The sequence below is a fragment of the Carcharodon carcharias genome, chromosome 23 (genome assembly GCF_017639515.1).
Source record: "Carcharodon carcharias isolate sCarCar2 chromosome 23, sCarCar2.pri, whole genome shotgun sequence".
Classification (NCBI taxonomy): Eukaryota; Metazoa; Chordata; class Chondrichthyes; order Lamniformes; family Lamnidae; genus Carcharodon; species Carcharodon carcharias.
This window is the reverse complement of record NC_054489.1, coordinates 19,030,675-19,047,842: the sequence shown is the minus strand read 5'-3', so window position 1 is coordinate 19,047,842 and position 17,168 is coordinate 19,030,675. Positions and strand designations below refer to the sequence as shown.

The following is a 17,168-nucleotide window of genomic DNA, read 5'->3' as shown; positions in this document are numbered from 1 at the left end:
CTGCTTTGCACTGCTTGCCCTCGAGAGCCGAAGAAATCAGGACATTGCTTATGCTGCACCTGCGTACAGGCCACAAAGTATCAGATATGTCACGTTCATATATAAATCTCGTTCTAAACAAACAGAAGATAGAATAGACCAGTAGGCAGCTGCTGGAAAAATGGTTGAGAGAGAGTGAAGGAAAGAAGCGAGGGGAGGGTAACCACTGACACATCTCCAGATCAGCACCATCATGCAGCTTACCCCTTCAGCAAAGGTTTGGTTTAACTGGTATCATATGTATATCATCCACTCAATTCTGCAACTGAAAGTTGGATTCAGGTAGGAAATGGTTTCTGAAAACCTATTTCTTAATCTCCATCAAACAAATAACTAAACATTTTGCAATACAGAAATGTCCTAGTTGTTTTCTTACATGTAAACAATTTGAGGTGGTGATGACCTTGCTGCCATTATGTGCAAGAGACAGCCAGTCTAAGTGTACATTTGTGAGTCATAGAGCAAGCCAAAAATGATAATTTTTTCTGGTTATTATCCAACCTAGTCGAATATCTGGATCAGAGGTGCATAATGACATTCTGGTGAGGTCGACAGGCTGTGATAGTCAAAGATTCACTCCACGGCACATTACAATATCATCGTAGCATCTGTTAACAAGTTCATTAAATGCAGTGCTCAGTCCAGCAATTTAAATATTTCCAGGAACAATTGGCACAGAAGGTAATTTCTGTTACAGTTAATGTGCTAAGTGTTAGACCTGCTGGGTTCTTCCACCCATCTGTGCTCTGTGCCTTCTGCACAGAAAAGATAAAAACACATTGAACAAACAAATGATTTTCAGCTGTGCAATCTAAACAGCAGAATAGTCATACGGACTCTGTTCAGAATGTACCTTGAATACTGTGGGCAGTTCTGGTTGCTGAAAAATAAGGAAGGCATGCAAAGAATGGACACAAGAATAACCCCTAGTATCAAAAATTGAAGTAATAAGGAAAGATTGGACAAATGTAGGCTTTTTCATTTGGGAATGAGGTGACTGCAAGGTGATCCTGTAGAGGTTAAATGAGATAGACAACAGAATGGAATTACAAATCTAGCTTATTACTTTAATTTAAAGTTAGCTTGGCCGAGTATTTTGAGGGGCCTAAAAGGAACAGTCCTTCTTCTCCTGGCCTTGACAAAATGAAAACTTAAAAGTTTGCTGGTCCATTTTATGACTGACATCCAGTAGTTCCTTGCTTAGACTGTTCAATGCCTGATACAAAAGAGGTCTGCACTGTGTACACTCTGCTTTTGTACCGTAACATTGAAATCTGGCTCCTACAGCTGGCATAGAACCCTGATTTGCATACTCAAGCAAACTCCTGGAAGTTCCTGAAGGCAGGCTTTGTCCGTTTACAGGACCACTCAAAAATTGCATCCTCAATATCAATGAGATGCTCAAAAAGGGCCCATTTGATTTTTAATTGCTGATTGCTGGTTTTCCGGTTGAAAACACAGTCCCCAACTAGTGATCGGTGTACAGAATAACCTTCCAAAAACAATTTGACGCTGAAATGGAGGAATCTAAGGATCTTTCCAGATGAGTGAATAAAATGGGGTTTACTTGGACACTTACTAAACAATCCTGATTGTGTTAAGAATTACACTAATAGCCAATTTGATAGTATCAGTATCGCTCACTAACATGGGCTAGACACAACATATATTCACCCACAGGGCCCCTACACTTTGCAAATAGAAAGAACATGTCCACACAACTAAACAAAAGCTTGGGGGACAGCCATTCCCTGGTTCATTCCTCATGGCAATTCCTTGACCAGAGTCGTCCTTCCTGGTTTGAATTTAAACAATAGCTTATAGTATTAAATATTTAACTCTGTTTCTCTCTCCACAGATGTTGCCAGACCTGCTGAGATTTTCCAGCATTTTCTGTGTTATTTCAGATTTCCAGCATCCGCAGTATTTTGCTTTTATATTAAATAATAGCTTGGCAATTAACTGTTCCTTCATACATTCTCCATGGCAATGCCTCTACCCAAACAGAGTCTATGTGCCAACCAATCAGCACCCTCATCTCTTGCAGAATAAATTGTTGTCCCCTTTGAGATTTGGTATTCTTGTGATGTGGGCAAGATGAAAAGCTTTGAAAGTACGCCTCTTCTTTCAGCAATACTGAACTGGTTTTCCCCGTTCCAGAACAACTTGTGATCTTGAGATAAACTATACATAAAAACCATGGAAAGTTGATGAGAGCATTTGAGATTGCTTGAATAAATGTAATTGTCAGCTGTATGTGGAAATAAAATAGGCTTTAATTGTTCGCATCTACATCATTCTAGGCTCTCCTTTTTTTGATGCTGTGCCACATTCTTTACTTTCCTTTGTGTTGCATTTGCAGAAGGTTACTGATCAATTTGAGTTGGAATCTAATGTACGCAAGCAACCATATCTGACGTCTGCGATTATCTTTGATTGTCATCAGCGACTACTTAATTTATGAGAATCTTCACAAATGACAGGCTACATTCATTCACGCTCTTTCTTGTTTCTCAACTTGACATTTTTCTTCAAGGCTGGCACTTCTTTCCATGTACCCTTCAGGCTCTCCTGGTGACTATGGGCTAAGGTCCTCTATGATGGCCTCTCAGTAACTGGGCAGTGGTGAATTGTCCCTCCAATCTGTAGATAGCTCTGCGGTGTGCCCTCAGCAATTTACAGAGACTGATCCATAAATCCTGCTTCACACTCTCTGCACTCTCCCCACAATTCTCACAGAAATTGCACACCCCACAGTAAGGTTTACCATTTAAATAGCTCAATAGGCCGAGCAGTTGCTTCCTGAAGAAGCCATTTACTTGACCGACATTTCTAGCTCACTTTTAACACCCATGTGCTCAGGAGATGCACACAGAGTAAAGGTTAGCATCCATAGGAGAGACAGTTGGGTAGTGGTATTGTCACTGGAGTAGTAATCCAGAGACTTAGGGTAATGCATTGGGGACCTGGGTTTGAATCCCACCATGGCAGATGGTGAAATTTGAATTCAGTAAAAAATCTGGAGTTAGAAGTCTAATAACCATGAAGGCAATTGTTATAAAAACCCATCTGGTTCATTAATGCCCTCTAGGGAAGGAAATCTGGCCTTCATGTGACTCCAGGCCCACAGCAATATGGTTGACTCTTAAATGGCCTAGCAAGCCACTCTGTCCTCAAGAGCAGTTGGGGATGAGCAATAAACGCTTCATCCATTCAATTTCTTAGCATGTGATGCTCTTTAAACAAATGCACGTGTAAAATTAAGCATGCCCAAGAAGCAGCAAACCTTAATAAACCATCCGGATTTGAACAGAGAAAAAGATGTCAGCTCCAGATTTAGGCCTGTCTTTTGAGTCCTTCTGATTTAGGGGAACTGTGAGCACAAGTCACAGAGTCACTGAATGGGCTATCATTATCTTCACATTTATACTTAATTAAAAAATAACAAATGAGATCGCCTGAAAAAAAAGATGTATCTGGCTGTGCTTCATTACGATTTCTTTATTGATTTTTAATGTCTGTGAGCCTGGGAAAAGTGGAATCAATCATTTTGCGAATAGATTGCTTTCAACAGGAGGAAAGGCAATTTTTTACATTTTTTTTTTCAAAGCCCTTTCTTCGCACTCCAAAGTGGCTGCACGAACTCACGAATGTTCCAAATGCCCTAAGTAACTCAACGGAACGAAAGTTTTAACAGTTTAATCTCCTCACAATTGCCCATGACCTGGGTTTTCCAGCCCCGTCATGGCGGGACGAGCTACAGGGAAATTCGGCGGCTCGGCTAAGAAGCCGTTGACGTTCCGGGGGGGGGAACGGACGCTCCCAGCAGGGGATGGAGCCGGAAAATCATCCCCACCCCCCCACCCACCTCGACACCGATGTCAGCACAGTTATTAAATCCTAATGTTGACTTCAGTAAAATAGTGAGCGTGGTGAGCTTTCCGCTTTTCCTAGGCCACGCTATATATAGAGAATTGGTTGCAGCACTTTCATTCTTATGGGATTCTGAAATACTCACGCATTCTAAATCTCCAGTGCAGCATTGTTTAGCTGAAGTGCATGTGTCTCACAGTGACATGTTGGGAAAATAAACCACTGAACAATACTGAGCTTTATAACTTAAGAGCATCACTGGCACAAGAAGCTGAAGCTGTTCCCACTAAGGGTGTTTACTTTTATTTCTCCAGGTTTGAGCCAGAGGACTTAAGCTGCCTTAAAGCTAAAGAACAAAAGGCGATATTAGGAAAAACGTTTTTTTTTTAAACCCAGCGAGTGGTTAGGATCTAGAATCCACTGCCTCAGAGTGGTGGAGGCAGATTCAATTGGTGGCTTTCAAAAAAGGGAATTGGATAATTATCTGAATTGAAAAGATGTGCAGGGCTAGAGGGAGTAAGGCCCTTAAATTGTTAATTAACTTAAATCTTTCGCTGCCCGTCCAACTTATTGGTTGGCGGGCAGGCGAATAGGCCAAGCAGCCTTTGCATTTTTTTGGACACCTCATCCACGGGCAGGATGAGGTTTCCAAAAGCAAATAAAAATAAAATAAAAGTTTTAAAATGGAATTAATAACATGTCCCTGCCCATGTGACAGAGTCACATGAGGGGACGTGTTTTATTGCATTTTTATTTTCCTTGTTTTCTTCTTTTAACAATGCGTCATCTCCCTGAGGCAGCTCTGTGCCGCAGGGAGATTAGGAGGCGTCACTCGCACACCCTCGCCCTCCTCTCCCCTGCATAGGCAGCGCTGACCGTTGCCACACGCGTTTCATGCTGGGCGGCTCTTAATTGGCCCGCCAGTGTGAAATCACGGTCCAGTCCCAATCGCGGGTGGCGGGCGGCTTCCTGACCTCCCCCACCGAGCCCGCCCGCCAAGGGCAAAATTCTGCCCATAATATTTGACATTGTCTTCTGCTCAGTGTCAGTTTTCATGCTGGTAGTTGGCAGCACATGAGTGTTTTACTTTGAACTGAAAATGACAGATTCATCTTGACCCATTGATATCAGCCTGAAGCAAATACCCACACTGCTAATTGTCTCTCAATCAGCATCCACAAATTAGAATAATCACTCCACATTTACAAACTCTATACAACTTGAACGAGGACCATTGCTGCACATTTTCAGTCCTAGCTAATTAGAACCTAAAAGTGTCAAGAGAGACAGCCTGTTTACAGAAGGTTTTGTTGCTAGAATTAACTCAATGCTACTTCACTCAAGTAAAACTTGGTGGGTTTAGGGTCCAGAATCAAGAGAAGGGGGTTGTGACAGCAATCCGATTGACATTCTCCCCATTTCACCAATAGCAGCATATTTACTGACAACCATAGAAGAGCACAGACGCTAGACATTAGGATGATATGTACAGTTTGTTCTACTGTATGGAAGATATCAATGAGAAGACAATAATAGAGGGATCTAAAGTGATAAAGTACTCCAAAAGTATTTCAATCACTTCAGTGATGATTCATTAAATGATCCAAGTAGATATTCCTGCTGTTGTTCTTTAAGGAACTCTACCTAATTTTATGGTATAATTGCCCTCATCTTATAATAAGTATTCTATTTTGAAGGTGCTAAGCAAAATAAAAGTCATAGATCAGAATTTTATCTTCACCATGCGGGTGCACGCCCAACACGTTGGAACGTAATATGACGCACAATGACATCGGGCATGTGTCCCAACCTCATCACGCACTCGGGCGATATTTCATTCAGCGGGCGTGTGCCTGAGTCGACTGCACATCCACCAATAAATGGAAGGCCTATTAAGGACCTAGTTAACCTGAAATTTACGCTGCCTGCCCAACCTAACATTCGGTGGGCAGGCGAAAAGGCCAAGTGGCCTTTGCATTTTTTATGACGCCTCATCCACAAGCAGGATGAAGCTTTCTAAAGCTTATACTAATTAAATAAAACCTTTATTTTGAAAATAAAAACATGTCCCATCTCATGTGACACAGTCATGAGGGGACATGTTTCATTAAATGTTTAATGTCTTTATTTACTGTTTTTAAAAAGCACTTCAATCTCCCTGATTCATTAAATGATCTAAGTGGATATTCCTGCTGTTGTTCTTTAAAGAACTCTACCTAATTTTATGGTATAATTGCCCTCTTTTTTTAAGAAGTATTCTATTTTGAAAGTGCTAAGCAAAATAAAAGTCATAGATCAGCTCCGTGGCTCAGGGAGATTGAAGTGCTCTTTCGCACGCATGCATGAACTGCGCACTAGACCGGACTCTCCCCCCTCCCCGCACCTGCACAGGTAGCGCTACCGCTCGTGATCCACGCAGGGCAGGCCTTAACTGGTCCGCCTGTGTGAAATCGCGGTGCGGAGCTGATCGCAGGCGGCAGGCAGCTCCCCGACTGCCCCCGTCTGGTCCTGCCCAAGGCCGGAAAAAGTCAGGCCATAAAATTTGGGCTTGAAGTGCACCGAATGGGATTCTAGAACAATGATAAAATGGTTCAGATAAGCAAGATATGTACAGGGAATATTAACATTTATCCCATCACCTTCCCTGCATCATATTATCAATGATGAAAAGCTCTTGATTTTAGAATGGGGACAAAATTCTACAAATTAAGACAAAATGCACTTGATATGCTCTGATGAAAGTTTTGTTTTGCAGCAAGAAGGACTGGGCAATTTATAACTTCTTGTTTGTTTTACTTAAGGGAACTTTAGGCTTTAATTTAACTTGGTTAGTGACATAATCCCTTTCAATTAACTTGCTGGGGAATAGTGCTTGGTAACACACTAGGACTAACATAATGAATGGGGCCAAGCTTAGCACACTTCACTGCAGCTGTGCCTTCCAGGCCACCTATGGTTCACACCCCAGTTCCCAGGCAGCACATTACACAGCGACAGATGCATTAGGCTTCATAGTGCATCTATCACTACAGCTGATCCAAACACAAGGTGGAGAGAGATGGGGTTGCCTGGGTTAGGGGAATGAAATGCCTCATTAATTTTTTAATGTAAAAACAATCTAATACTCCCAGGAACGAGGGAACGCACAAAATCCTAAAGCAAAACGTACAATCTGTTGGAATAATTTGTATTTAGTTTTAATGCTCAAGTTTCTTTTGATTGTAAGATGTATCCATAGAAAGCTTTTCATAAATAAATAAAATGGTACATTCAACAACACACTGGGGATATCTTTGCTCCCCTTTTGGCCATGCAGCCATGGTAAAGCAATTAAGCATGGAGAGGAACAGCGAGAGAATGAGAAAGTTCAGAATTGAGTGCATTTCAATTCAAGTAAAACAGAAAATGCTATAAACATACAGCCTGGCAGTCAAGAATCAGCACCTGAAAGGCAGAGCAGATTCCACGACAAACGTTAACCCAGCATTTCTCTTTCACTTTTAGATGCTGACTAATCTGCTGAGCATCTGAAGCATTTTCTGTTTTTATTACAGATTTCCAGCATTCATTCTTTTCCTTCTTTTCTCTGAATTTTAAATTGGGCCTCTCTTCAGATTGCAGTGTGAAAGAAAGGGAACGTTTTGAAGGTTGCTAATCACCTGCCAACACCAATGATTACAATGGATAGAAAATAGCAGTAGTGCACCTGCAACTTCCTGACAACATGTCCTCACTAGAGTTAGCCTTACATACTGGAACAATAAGTCTCCTGATTGGTGTGCATCACTGTTGCAAATATCTTTGTGAAGGTTTCCTCTACTTGGCATTTTTATCAATATAAGCATCGCACAAATAGAATTATGATATTACTACACATTAGGCTGGAAATGGCTGTTAACCATTAGTGGACAAACACTTAACATATGTTCATATTCATCAATCTGTACGAGTTAATACTTCACCAAAATATTATACAGAGGAATGTTATACAAATATGTTAAGCATTCATCCGCTAATACTGCCAACAGTCATCTCTACAGTGAACTACAGGAATTCTTGATCCATTGCTTTCAATCTGACAGGGACAAGCTTTAACACTATGCGATTTGTGAGCGACACTGAACGCCCAGAGGACTTCCAACTCCATTTGAAAATAATGAGGCCAGTGGAAACTTCATTGGTCCTACCAAAATCATAATAATAGAGGTTGTATTGTCCGAATGACATTTCCTGTTTGGGTCAGAGTTTGGAGAGCATTGCTGTTTAAATTGACATGAGTGTCATTAGGCTCTGCCATAGGCCTATGACTTATTAAAAGACAATACAATCCTTGTGCAGTAAATGAAGTATTGATTGTGCAAGAGGCAAATGGCTTGTACTGCTTCCTGTGCAGTAATAATCCAGCTATTGTTCTCAGATTTGCTTCCTCTTTAATAATCTGCATGCCTATCCGTTGGTCAATTAATAGGCTTTGCTAATCAAGAGGCCAAAGTCTTGGTCTGTCATCTGACCTCAAAAAAAGGCAAGCCACATGGAGGGATCAAGGGGTTGTGACCTTTGTAAGTTGTCAAGCTGACAAGCAGCTTTTGCCCTGAATCCAGGACATATCTGTTCTGAGGGCAGGCTGTTCACACTCGGCGCTGGCTGCCTGAAAGGTGAAAATTTCAATCAAATGTATTAAATATATTCAAATAAGCGGCAACTTTGGTGGTGGTGGTGGTGGGAGGGGGGGAGGGTTGCTGTAATAATAATAGAATTCAATCTTTATGGGCCTGCAATATTCTGTTTAGACAGCCAGCTCAGAATGGAATTGTGTTGGAATCATGTGGGAGTTAGTTTGGGTTTTTAAAAGGAAAAAAAGGCGACAGTTTGTCCTGGCAGGATTGGGTTGTGGAGCAGCTCAGTGACATAAACTGAATAACGCCTAACAGAGAAGCTCATTGATATAAGCAGATCAATGAGGCATTGCAACACCTTCACATGAGGACAAAATGTTACCCTTGCCCCCGACAAGGGTCATCATTTTATCTTACTAGTGTAACAACCTGATTACTGCCCAATGGACCCCCCAGTGTAATTTATGACCAACCTTTCAGGACCAAGGTCAGTCTTGTCACGTGTGAAAAGAAGAAAGCAAAAATAAAATAAGATAAATACTACAGTTTTGATGGATTCGCAGAAATTTTAGCATTTCCCTGCGTTCCAAGAAAGTGTTAGGATACATTAGCAGCCTGTGACAATCCCATGGGCAGAAGGAACTGCATAGTATGTTTGGACAGAGTGAAAGGGTATCAGATACAATTTCCCCATCTCCAGTGAGTTCCCAGTTTCAGCCTTGAGACAGCCAAGGCCCACAGGGAGAATGGGGGGAAGGAATGGAAGGGTAATCATGTCCGGAGAATCGATAAGCAACATTTGCAACATAAGCTTGTTGTCTATCTGTCCTGTGGGCAGTACTGTCTGGTGAATCCCACATTGGAAAAAATAAATAGCTTTGTGATTGGAATATTGAAATAAGGGACAAAATCTTGTGCTCTCACTGGTGGCGAGCCTGAAAGCAGGAAGGGCGTGTAACTAGGCAGGATGTTAGCGTAGTGGAACCCTGCCGCCTTCCTGCTTCCACCAGAAATAACTTCTGGACAGGAAGACCCGTGGTCAAACTTCCAACCCGGCCACCTATTGAGGCCCTTAAGTTGCCCATTAATGGCCACTTAAGGGCCTCATCCTGCCACTGCTGGCATTAACCCAGGTGGGTGGGCCTGTTGTCATGCAGCTCACATGTAAGGTAAAACTGTGCAGCCTGCTTGTTACCTCCGGGTGGGTTTGGGGCATGTGGGGAGGGTGTGGGCACCTTGATCAAAAGCACTTTGTCAAGTTTCTCGATCAGGAAGGAGGGGTCCGCTGAGAGCCAGCCCCTGCCCTTCCTGCCAATCTGCCTGAGGCCCCCACCCTGTGAGATCCACCTCCACATTACTTACCTGTGATCTGGGTCACTCTGTGATCCTGGGACTCCAGTGCCAGTCCTTCCAGCAACAGCCACTGCCCCCTACCCCACCTCCCACCCCCTCCTCCAGTGGCGGTGCTGAGCACAAGAACTGCCTGCCTCTGAGTGGTCAGCTGCTCTTGGTGGATGAGACTTCCGTCCCCGGGGTCCTGATTACAGGGGGAGGCCCGCCACTGGCCTCTGCACTGCTTGACTGGCTTGTGGTTTGGTGGACCTTCCCAAAAAGAGGCAATGTGGGTCTCTTGCTGGGTCTTCAGCCGGCAGGCGAGGCCTCCAAGGCCTCACCAAGATTCCACCCAACAACACATTTAGAAGAAATGTTTTAAATAGTTTGTGTAAATGTTGTTGTGTTAGGCTGTGTTAAAAAATCAAAACACTGAAATAATTTTGTTTGATATATTTTGGGACATCATTTGTTTCTTCCATTTTCTCCTTTCCTGTAAGCAATGAGTTATGCTGAAACTTGGTTCCGCTGGTTCTGGTAGCTCTTAGACATTTTGTTCAAGTATACTATTCATGCACAAGTCTATAGAGCAAGTGCTATTCAATTATATGAAAGGACAGCAAAGTCTGATCTTAGCCTGTCTAACATCCATACTCTTTCCAGTAAGATTATTGCATTGTGACTTGGAAAAAGAGTTCTGACTTCCCTCTGCCTCAGGGATGCTATGGCCAATTGCAATATCCCACGTTTGTTTCTGGCTAACACCAGCTAACTGCACAGACCCAGAACCAAGCACATGGCTATCAGGTCTTGTTTTCCTTTCTTATAGCCAAATAGACTTAATGTTGCAAACCTAACGAGTATATGAATAAAATCAGCTCTATGGACAAACCAAGATAACATTTCAATTTTATACTAAAACTTATTCTAACTTCACATTAGAAACTTAATTTAAAAATTTGTATTGATTTTGTGATAAACAGGAATTAGTAAAACTTATAAAACTCAGCCAGTCCCCAGATAAGTTACTGCAGCTCAAAATGCATGGACCTCTCACAAAACCTTCACAAGTTTAACATTGATCATTTCAACTAAGCTACAGTATGATTTTGGATTTTTGAAATGGAACAACTGTTTTCATTTAAAGCCTACCATTGGAGTCTTTTATTTAAAGACAACACAAGTTAGGAGAAATGGAACCAAAATTAAAGTAGTGTTTAATAGCATCTTCGGTTAATGAATTTTCTATCAACACTGGGTGCTTATGTTCCTGGGAACCAGCAAGAGGTCAGAATTAAACCCTAGTCTATTCATGTACCAAATCTCATCAACATTCCTCAAGCACTCCTGCTGAAGGGGGGAGGAAATTTGTTATCAGAAACCACAGTTCCCACACTATAGATTTCTGTGAGGGGACAAGGGCCTATTCCAAAATATTCTGATCATTTACAGAGAGAGGAAACATTCAAATATTTGCCCATTTTATAAAAAGGCACAATTCAGTCCCATTTTTTTTCCCAAATTCCCTTGTGGAGCTTCGAACTTACAGTACCACATTTTTAATTTAACTTAATTTGCTCAGCCTTTTTTTTAAGAAAGGTATTCCTGAAATGTAAAATCGGATTTGATTCATCACAATGCATAAAGATTCAAGAAATAGTTATGCAAGAATGTGTCATTAAAAAAAACCATTAAAAATAAAAGACACTCTATTTATAACAATAATTGTATTTAAATCATTCTGAATGGTATGTGGCGAAGCATATAATAGCAAATTTGTACAGTATTCATTGTATTGAATACAAAGCCATCAGTTATCAAATGCTTTTCTTGAAATCTACTGCAAAATCAAAGCATAATAAAAATAGAAGATGCTAGAAATTCACAGCCACTCCATCAGCATCTGAAAATAAAAATGACAGTTCAGGATATAGGTCAGAGATTCTTGGTCAGAACTAACCCATCTTTTCTCTTTTCAATGTCCAGCTGCACATTTCCAGTATTTTCTGCTCAAGTTTCAGATTTTTTTTTTAAACTTTAGGGAACAAAACTATATCCTACCTTGAAGTGAAGAGCTAGAATTACATATTCTGATAAATTTTCTTTCAAACTTTAAACACATTATTAATCCAATGATTTAACTTTTTAAAAAGGGAAGTTTGAAAAACTGATATGTCACTGCTAAGTGCTACCAAAAACTGTCTGTGGCAGGAACTGGTATAACACCCTAGTTGCAATTAGTTTAACTGAAGACTACCATTGAAAATAAAGTTCCTTTATAAATCTATTACATTTAATTGGAACCTTGCTTTATAAATCAATTACAACTGCCCTAACTTACCCTATTAAACATGCCTGGGTAACATTGTATTTCCCTTCTTAAGGTCTAACAGATTTTATGGTCACTGAATCTATGTAAATCAATACAAATCCTTGCAGTTCATATTTCCTGAAAATAAAATCCTCAGAGACAGAGAAGCAAAACATGGGAAGTGCAACTTTCCCTTTCAGTGCAACACATATCAGGCACTTTAAACATGAAAGATGATCCTCATGGGGAAAGCAATGGTTTCAAGCTCTATTTAGGCTATTGATTCAGGAATTTGGCTTTGGAAAGGCTCATTGTAGCTTCAGACAATACTGCACATGGGAAAGAGGACTGAAAGGGACAGCAGGGAGCTGCTAGACTGGAAGAGACCTCTGCTGGGTTCTAATTCCTGTTCAACAACACTGATTGCTAGTCTCGTTTTATAAGAAGATGCTCTAAATAGCAGCCACTGGAGGAAAAAAGCATTCATGAGCTCACATGGAATAAAAATAGCTATTACTCTTAACATAAACATAGAATGCAATTATAATTTTAAAAGGAGCTACTGGAATCTGTAAGGAATGAGGTTTTCACTATATAGGAATCAGCTAATATACTGACTTTGCCACCAGCTTATATAATGCAATGGTTCCCCCCCACCCCCACTAAATTTCGGAAAAAAATGGCCTTTTCAAATCATTTATTGAGAATCCAAGATGAAGGACCAATGCCCACAATGCAAGGCATCCCTCAAGATTGAAAGCATTAGGAGGAGAGACAAGTAAAATCAATAAATCCTGAATAGGTGACGCCAAAGTTCAGAATTTGCAGAGGGAGGATTATGTTTCCGAATTAGGAACGGATGCAACACAGCTTTTCTGCCAGCGCCACTATTTTAAAACTTTAGCCCAGTGTGGGAATCTGCTGTAGGTTCTCACCCCACTGCAGCTTCCTCCTATTTTCATTACATGGTGCAATACAGTGACTGACAAAATTTAGCTTATTAATCAATATTAATATATTGATCACCAAGCCAAGAGCCTCAGAGTGCAAGAGGAGCATATGAATAGTGACATTATGAGAGTTTATATGCACCTTCCAGCTCTTGTGTTTTACCATCATACTTAAAGAAAACCCACTGGAAGTTAAGCAGTGTGGCCCATTTAATTATAGCCATGTGAATATATGACCAATCCATCATATCACCTCCATTTATTCACCTGAAGATAAGGTGATTTGGTTGGACATTTGAATCAGCAACCAAAGTAGATACTTCATAATCAAATCAAAACTCCCCACCTACCTCAGCATGGGGTAGAGAGGTAGAAAGTTAGTGCAATGGTCCAGACTGGCCCTTGAAAGAGCGATTGAACAACATGGCAAGCTGGACAGCCAGAATGTCCCATGTTATTATCAGAGCACAAATACATTAAAACAACTTTTCTGTGGTTTAATAGATAAATACTACCAACAAAGCTCCTGCACAGCAACAATTTATAGGATGGAAAACAAAAACAGACTTTGACCTCCATAACATCTCCTGAATCTGTGCCTGCCTCAGCTCATCTACCACTGAAACCCTCAGCCATGCCCTTGTTACCTCTAGGCTTGATTATTCCAAGGTTCTCCTGGCCAACCTCCCATCTTCCACCCTACATAAACTTGAAGCCACCTATAACTCTGCTGCTCATACCCTGGCTCACGCCAAGTCCTATTCACCAATCACTCCTTTGCACACTGACCCCCTGGCTCCCAGTCCAGCAGAGACTCAATTTTAAAGTTCCCATCCTCATTTTCATATCCTTCATTGGTCTTGTCCCTCCCTATCTCTATAACCTCCTCCAGCCCTACAATGCTCCGAAATCACTGCCCTCCTCCAATTTTATCCACTTTGGTCCCTCATTTTATTTGCTCCATCATTTGTGGCAGTGCCTTCAGCTGCTTAGACCCCAAGCTCTGGAATAATCTCTTCAAACCTCTCCAGCTCTCTACCTCTCTCTCTGCCCCTTAACAATGCTCTTTGAAACCAATCTCTGACCAAGCTTCAGGCTGTCTATACTACTATCCACTTAAATGATTCCATGTCAAATTTTGTTTCATAATACTTCTGTGAAGCACCTTTGGACATTTTACTAAGTTAAAGATGCTATATAAATGCAAGATGTTGTATTGAAGAATACAACTAATGTAACAATTGGAAGGGAATAAGATTTGGTGTTAAAATGGTGACACAGCCCAAATCAATGTTAGTCTGTCAAGTTTAATCAAACTTCTATTAAGTCCCCACCACGACCCTCGCAGGGTAACTTTGGGATGGGCAATAAAAGTAACCTTGTTAGTGTGGCTCAAGATCCAAAAGGAGACTTTAAAAAAATCCCACAGATAGCGTTCTGAAATCTTTCCATCAAAGTTGCGGGCCAGATTAACCTTCAAAGGGAAACCACTGTTCCCCATCTCAGCCACGCTATTCCACGCTTTCATTGGGAAGAGGCAGTCAGAGATCAGGAGCTGCTGACAGTCACTCGAACGCCTCCTAGTGACTAGTCTCAGAGCTGCATTAGAAAAGGCCCAAGAGGCAGCTAGCACTGCGGTTAGAACGTCTGAAATCTTTGCAGTGCACCAGAGCTCAAAGATCTGTCGCTTCAAAATAGTAACTGAACTTTTCTGTAAGTTTTCACGCACAGAGTTTGACGAACCTGGGGAGGCGAGAAAGAGACGTATGGGACCTTTTGTAATGACAGCGCACAATGGATTTGTTAGCATCACACAAGAGAAGTTCTCATAAAAGATTCTCTTTAAAATGAGTTTCTTTAGGGATGTAGCATAAAGTTAGCGGTCACCCCCCCGGATAAACAGACGAGTCCTTTTGAGAGCTGTGCACCGGGTAACACATTTCTTCCAAGTCACCAAGGCAGTGGGTGCTGAATAAAGCTACAAGCGCCTTTTGGGAGAGAGGGACTGTCTGTACAACTGAAGCAACCTCATCGCCTTCCGAAATCCCCTAAGTTTTTTGTGTCTAAATTAATTAAGTATCCCTTCTGACTGCCTGTGTTCGCCTGCTGCATGGCGCTTATCCGCACTGACACATTCAATCTCAATCTGCCCAACAGTCTGATCACCATCGAATGAATAAACGGTTTGGACATGTTCCCGTTCCAAAGGCGACCAAGCTTCGATCGCGGTTGCACGCTGCCTCTGTTGCGGTGACTTCCTCCTTATCAGAAAGCAAGATCGCAGCCAATGATGCTGCAATTTTACTCTGGAACTCAAGCAGTTAGAATTTGCACATTCTTCGCTCAACCTAACAACCTGGCTGGGTCCCAGGTGTTGCGCCAGATTTACGCAATGGCGCGCAGTTGGTCTCGGTGTTTTCATACAGCACAGGGACCCGGTACAGCAGCAACCCAAAAGGGGTTATTCAAACAGAACTCACCTGAAGTATCCCACATATTCAGTTCGATTCTTTGCTTGTCAATTTCGAAACTCGCCGTGTAATTCTCAAACACGGTGGGGACATAATTCTAGAATTAAAAAATACGCAAAGTGATATATTAAAGATCAGCATTAAAGAATTTTTTTTTTAAAAGAGGGTTTATACAAAAAGGAGTTAGACGCCAGTGGCAAATTAATTGAATACGAAAAATTAAAAGTTAATCGGACAATATGCTGGTGTATTTTTAAAGAAACTTGCTGCAGAGTGTTCTTAAAGTGGAAATTCATTTGGAAAACACGCACAAGGAAATCTAAAAATCCAATCTAAAAATAAGTATAAGCTTTCATTCTGTTAATACTTTCGCGACCCAGGCAGAATTGGTTTTAGGAATTCTTTAAATGTAAATATTGCTAACGAATCTAAATAAAAGAATTGGTTACATTTGAAATTAGATACTCCAGCATATATTATTTCGCGGCTCCCGGTTAAATAACTACAGATTTGAGACAAAACTTGGCACAAAGTCCTATTTTCTTTGCAATCCTTTCTAAGGTAATGGGAACACGAGATCTTAGTAAAATTGTGAATTATTCAATTCACAAGAAGGTCTTTTCAAATTTTAGACTCCTCTGTGTGAAGAATTCTAAAAATATTTACCTCGGGGTAACAATCTTTAGCAAATACATGTAATAAAGTAGTTTTTCCACATTGTGAATCCCCGACCACAACAATCTTGCAACGAGCGATTTGATTCTCCATGATTTGATTCTGGTCCTGATAGCTAGTCCCTTCTTTCATCTACGATATGAGTGCTGTAGCCTTCAACCAGTAATCCAGTGTGCGAGAGAACAGCTCCCTTGCCTATACTTTTGCCTCCTTCAATCGGACTGTCTTGCTTTCTCAGGGCTGTTACAGGCTATGAGCCGGGAGCTCCTCATTGAGGATAGAGTCACCAATCAGTGCCACGGTCCCGGAGATATGCAAATAGAGGCGGTACCTGGGAGGGGCCATCAGTTGGGAAATAATTCAATTAAAATGAGTGGATTAAGTCACATTGAATCAAGCCTCCTCCAACTTAACACACAAGTGTGAACGACACCCTGTAAAGTACTAATTTTGAAGAAAGTAGCTTTAGATGCCAGGAGAGACCGTGGCATTTTAAAAAGAGAAACACGGGCTGGAGTTTATAAGAATGGAATGGAACAAATTGGCAGGTTTTTTTGGTGGCATCTGAAATATTAGTTTTGAGGAAGACGGGCATTTAAAACATATAACAAAATATGTGAAATAAAAATAGATGACATCATTTGACAGTCCTACTGCGTATACACTTACAAAGGATGTGAGAAGATAGAAACTGCCGAGGGGTTAAACACCATCAAGCAGTGCCACAGAGTGGTGATATGTGGGATTTCCTCTCAGTACTGATGGCCCACACTGAATCATGTTTCTTTATTTCTCTATGGCATGTGGGCATCGCTGGCTAGGCCAGCATTTATTGCCTATCCCCAATTGCCCTTGAGAAGGTGGTCAGCCGCCTTCTTGAACTGCTGCAGCCCATGTGATG

The 17,168-nt window shown here is 41.3% G+C and overlaps 1 protein-coding gene across 1 annotated transcript in view; it reads right to left on the bottom strand.

Moving 5' to 3' along the window:
• The window catches only part of rnd2 (Rho family GTPase 2), a 71,769-nt gene extending 55,222 nt beyond the window's left edge, over nt 1-16,547 (bottom strand). Inside the window, exons 1-2 of the mRNA XM_041173605.1 lie at nt 16,259-16,547; nt 15,602-15,689 (exon numbers count right to left, since the gene is read on the bottom strand). Coding sequence (XP_041029539.1) covers nt 15,602-15,689; nt 16,259-16,399 — 229 coding nt within the window. The 5' untranslated portion in view covers nt 16,400-16,547. The remainder of the gene's footprint in view (nt 1-15,601; nt 15,690-16,258) is intronic.
• Nucleotides 16,548-17,168: the final 621 nt, after the last annotated feature.